Source organism: Sinocyclocheilus anshuiensis, unplaced genomic scaffold, assembly GCF_001515605.1.
Source record: "Sinocyclocheilus anshuiensis isolate Anshui unplaced genomic scaffold, SAMN03320099.WGS_v1.1 scaffold762, whole genome shotgun sequence".
NCBI lineage: Eukaryota > Metazoa > Chordata > Actinopteri > Cypriniformes > Cyprinidae > Sinocyclocheilus > Sinocyclocheilus anshuiensis.
The window spans coordinates 701,251-706,530 of NW_015542390.1; the positions used below are offsets into that span (position 1 = coordinate 701,251).

At 37.5% G+C, this 5,280-nt stretch overlaps 1 protein-coding gene across 1 annotated transcript; it reads left to right on the forward strand.

Annotated features, from left to right (window-relative positions):
* The first annotated feature begins 1,751 nt into the window (after window positions 1-1,751).
* Window positions 1,752-5,274, forward strand: LOC107692771 (cytochrome b5-like). Its single transcript, XM_016491946.1, has 5 exons — window positions 1,752-1,999; window positions 2,703-2,831; window positions 4,528-4,557; window positions 4,684-4,718; window positions 4,899-5,274. Exons 1-5 carry the CDS (start codon window positions 1,865-1,867, stop codon window positions 4,981-4,983), a joined length of 414 nt encoding a protein of 137 aa, XP_016347432.1. The 5' UTR covers window positions 1,752-1,864; the 3' UTR covers window positions 4,984-5,274.
* The last annotated feature ends 6 nt before the right edge of the window (window positions 5,275-5,280 follow it).

Consider the following 5,280-nt stretch of genomic DNA (forward strand, 5'->3'; position numbering starts at 1 on the left):
TGAAAAATTCACTGGGACTGAGACCGCCACCAAACCTTTGCTTGGACTCAACTAATCTGGCGAAATCATGGAAAACGTGGAAAGAAGAGTTCACGCTGTATATGGATCTCACTTTGGCGGATGCCGGCGAAAACGTGAAACTGAAAGTTTTCAGCTATCTCATTGGGGAAACGGGAAGAGAGCTATGCGAGACCCCGATCCCCTCCTCGTCACCGGATCGGACTGTAGACCGATTAATGACTGCCTTGGATGGTCACTGCAATCCAAAAGTTAATGAGACAGTTGAAAGGTACCGTTTTTTTTGTTAGGAATCAGAGTTCCGATGAGAACATTGACAAATATGTAACGGACTTAAGAACGCTCGCCAGTACGTGCAATTTCGGCCAGATCAAAGACTCTCTCATCCGCGATAGAATTGTTTGCGGCATAACCAGCTCTGTTTTGAGAGAGAGACTTCTGAGGGAGCAGAATTTGACTTTGGAAAAAAGTGTGCAAATCTGCAGAGCAACAGAGTTGTCGAGAGAAAACAACAGAACAATTGAAGGGCGAGTGGTAGAGGAAGTGCTTGCAGTAAAACATGCAGTGAGAAAAGAGGATGGTAAAAGCACAGTAAACTGTAAGTTTTGTGGGAAGATTCATGACAGAAATAAAAAGAAATGTCCTGCATATGGGGAAAAATGCAAAAACTGTGGAAAAGACAATCATTTTGCTGCAATGTGCAGAACTAAAATGCAGAAAGGAAAGACAGTGCATGCTGTCACAGAGTCAGATGAGGAAAGTTATGAAGACATCTTATGTGTAACAGTAGAGACAGTGAACACAGTGACAGAGGATAAACAGAGACAGCCCTTAAAACTTTTTGCTGCCATGCTCCTAGGAAAAGAACAGGTGAAGTTTCAGTTAGATTGTGGAGCTAGCTGTAATATAATACCTGTCAACTTGTTAAACCCAGCCACACAAATTGAAAAGACTGAGAAAGTGCTGGTGATGTACAATAAAAGCACACTACAGCCATTGGGAAAATGTAAAGTCAAACTGAGAAACCCTAGAAACAAGAAATTGTACAGAGTAGAATTCATGGTTGTTGACGAGGAGTCTACAGTGCCACTACTGGGCAGCAGGGCAATACAAGCCATGAACCTAGTGAAAGTCCAGTATGAAAACATCATGGCTGTGGACAGCATTGTCACAGAGGAGACTGAGAAAGTTGAAATGTGGAGCATGGATAAAATAAAAAAAGACTATGCTGACGTGAGAGTGCAAGCGCCAGCTGCAGCCAGACCCTTCCTTCTCCATTCCAGGGGCTAAATATCGCGTTATTGGGGTAGCTTCAACCCGCGGCAAGTGTTAAAGTAGCCCAAATACGTTGGAAAACCGCGGACTTGGCAACACTGCTGTGAGGCTCGCGTGCCACTGTTTCCAGAGAACGTACTCTTATCTGACTGAAACAAGATCAACAATAGGCGGCTAAAATGGCTTTAAGGGCAACGCACTTCATCTTGACTAACGGGCATCACTAGATTAACGTGATGCGATAAACGGCAACGCTTCCGTATCGCGTGAGAACTATGCTATCGTGAACTTTCGTGAACTTCTGGCGAGTTACTTCGTGAGGTTCAGCGAAATTTATGACCCAGTGAGCTGATTGACAGCCCTCGGTCCAATCAAAACAGACTCGCCAGGCAACCCAGGACTGATATCATCCAATCAGATTTCGTCTTGAGCGGAATGGGCGTTGCCTGGCGAGTTGGGAAATGCTACTGTTGGTATTGACTATAGAAGTACGTGACGTGATCGATCAGCAAGGGAGCCGTGGAGAGTTTCTGTAACCTTCCGAATAAATAACACACATTTAAACAAACCAATGGAAGACAACGAAACAGAGAGAATGGGTGTTAAATATTATCGATTGTCAGAGGTGGAGGAACGGAACTCTTTTAAAAGCACATGGATTATCATTCATAATAAAGTGTACGACGTCACGAAGTTTCTCGAGGAGGTAAGTTTTAAAACAGAGCCTCAGATGATAAACGTTAGTTCTAAAACATTCGCATTAAAATATTGTCGGTTTGGAATTGTGTAATGCATGCATTAGTATTGCATTGTGTAAAAAAGCATAGTACCTTTGCACTGGAATTGTGTAATGCATAATAATAGGACTAAAATATATGTGCATTATATAATGCAATGAATGATGCATTAATATAGCGCAATAAATGAATACATTTAGAAAGTCAAAGTTGGACCAAAGAGATTTGATTACAGCAGTTGCCAACCGATGCGTTTGATGTGAAATTAGCATTAGTGCATTAACCAAGTTGAAACCTGAATATAACTAATTTAAAAATTAGATGCAGAGTTATTTTTGATTTAAGACGGATCAGATTAATATAAAGGGAAGCCGTAGTTGCGCCACACACTGTGGTGCACCTTGCAGTGATTGGATTATAAAACCTGACATTTCACCTCTTTCCATATCATCTAGATCTAGAGAACTACCTAATCTAGTAACAATACTCTTGCTAGATCTAAAACTGCACACAAGGTATTTTAAGTTGCATGACATTATCAACTGATAATTTCCTAGGCAACATTTTTCCAAGGTCAAAGGGGTCAGTAAGCATGCTAAGTATTCGTAAGCATTACTGGGTTTGCTTGCGAGTTTGATCTGGATGATCTGATGTATTTGCTGGTGTCCACAGCACCCGGGTGGAGAGGAGGTGCTGCGAGAGCAGGTGGGTGGAGATGCCACAGAGAATTTTGAAGATGTCGGCCACTCGACAGATGCACGCGAGATGGCCAGTTCTTTTGTCATAGGAGAGCTGCATCCTGTAAGTCTGCCAGAACGCAGTATTATTGTTGAGCAATAGTGTGAAGAAGGCCTTTTGTTGCAGCATTAAGACATCAGATAGTGTCAAACACAGCTGATGAAGTTCCTGTGTGCTTACTGAGAAAAACATTCAAACATATATTCACAATATACTCTATTTCTACTCTTATTGAAAGTTGAAAAAAAAAAAAACTAAAAAGCTAGAGAGCTCTCAGTGGCTGTAATTTTAAATCGCACCTTGCATGTTTTTCAAAGTCTGTTTTGCATGTGTCAGCGCTGGCATACAAAGGGCCATGAGTAGCCGTTAAGTCATTATCCATTTATAATTTCAGTGAAGTTATGACATCACACCAATGGATGCCAATGAGAACCTATGTGATTTTAGGGAAAAAATAAAATAAAATAAATCACATGCTTCCCATTCCCCCTGAAATATCTGGGAATGATCCAATAAAAGTCTTGATATTTCATCCTGGACAGCATCAGACCTGTTGATTCATAGCTGTATCTCATGAAATCCGAGATGTTTTCCCAGACCTACAGTGGTTCGAGATACTATCAGGAACCTGGAATCTATGTTTATTTCTATTGGAGGATCTGTAATGCTGCTGGATTCGGCACAGATGCTATCGCAGGAATGGAGACGAGCTGCGCACTTTTCAGAACTGAATTGAGAACGACTTTTAGATTCCAGTTCAATTCCTGAATTAAAAGTGAGGTAGCAAACTGGATAATAAAATAATTACTTTTTAAATAAATAATAATAATATTTCTTTTTAGTTTGAATGAGACAAATGATATTAATAATACTAATAATCGTTTGAAATACCACCTATAGAAATGTAAACACACACACACACAAATATATAACACTCATATATATATATATATATATATATATATATATATATATTTTTTTTTTTATATACTGTATATATATATATATATATATATATATATATATATGTATGTATATGTGTATATATATAATTACTATATATATATATATATATATATATATACATTTATTAGATGAGATTACTTGAATCCTAATATATATTTAAGAACATAATACTTTTATTCAGCAAAATACTTTAAATATTTTAAAGTACTTTAATCGATATATTAATTTGAACAAAAGGGACAGTACAACATTTATAAAGTTACAAAAGATTTGTGTTTCCTATAAATGCTGTTCTTTTGAACTTTTCTATTCAGCAAAGCATCCTGAAAAAGGATCAGAATGTTTTCAACATTGATAAGATTTTTTTATTTTTTTTTCTGAGCAGCAAATCAGCATATTAGAATGAGTTCTGAAGGATCACGTGACACTGAAGACGAGTAATTCAGCTAATAAATTACACTTTAACATATATTCACATAGAAAACACAATGTTTTTACTGTATTTTTGATCAAATAAATGCAGCCTTGGTTAGCACAAAAACATTCTAAAATAGAATGAACAGTAGTGTAAATATATATTTACACACACTATGGATAGCTATATAAAATACATATATACATTGTAATTTTTGCTCAGGCCTGATAAGTAATTATTTTGACAAGCACTGTAAAGTTGATTTATGTGTTTTAGCCAGAGTGTGCTCTGCAAGACATGCTAATTAATTTGCTTTGTTAATAAAATGTCAATGTGTGGCAGCAACACGTGATATTTTTATTCATGCCTTTCTCGCAGGATGACAGGGACAAGCTTGCCGGACCACCAGTACGTAATTCATTTTTCGAATAGTTTTTTCCATGCTTATGATTTTAACAAACTCTGCGCTTTCTTTGTTTTGGACTTGCATTGAATGGCAACACCTAAACATGTATTTGGTTTTCTGTTTTACAGGAATCACTTGTACCAACCGCACAAGAAACCACAAGGTAAGTTCAAATGAATGACCAAATACTATGCTTTTAAGAAATGTGGATATGTTGTAACTTGTAACATGATTGATCATTATTTTCACTAGAAACTTTCCATTGTAGCAAGATTCCAATTAATAATTCAAGCTAATTACCAAGTGCTTTGTTCCAAACCTTCCATTGGGTCTCTTGTTCCAGCTGGTGGTCAAACTGGTTGATACCTGCTGTCGCCGCAGTAATCGTCACATTGATGTACCGTATATACACGGCAGAGGAGGCATGATGGGATGTTTCTCTCGCGCTGCCTACAACTACAGTACCCATAATCCATTTCAGGTTTTCCCATTACCATAAAGATTCTACTAATGAAGGCAACTTTTGTGTTAGTTTCAATGTTTGTCGTCACGTATCCCTTGAGATTTAAATACTGATATATGCAGATGTTTTTATGATATATGAAAGGATATTTTAGATCTAGCATTATAAATATGCATACTAAAGATGAAGTTTTGATTTGTATTAGGGCTGCACGATTAATCGAATGTGATTGTCATGCGCATTTTGTTAGTAAATCAGCAGG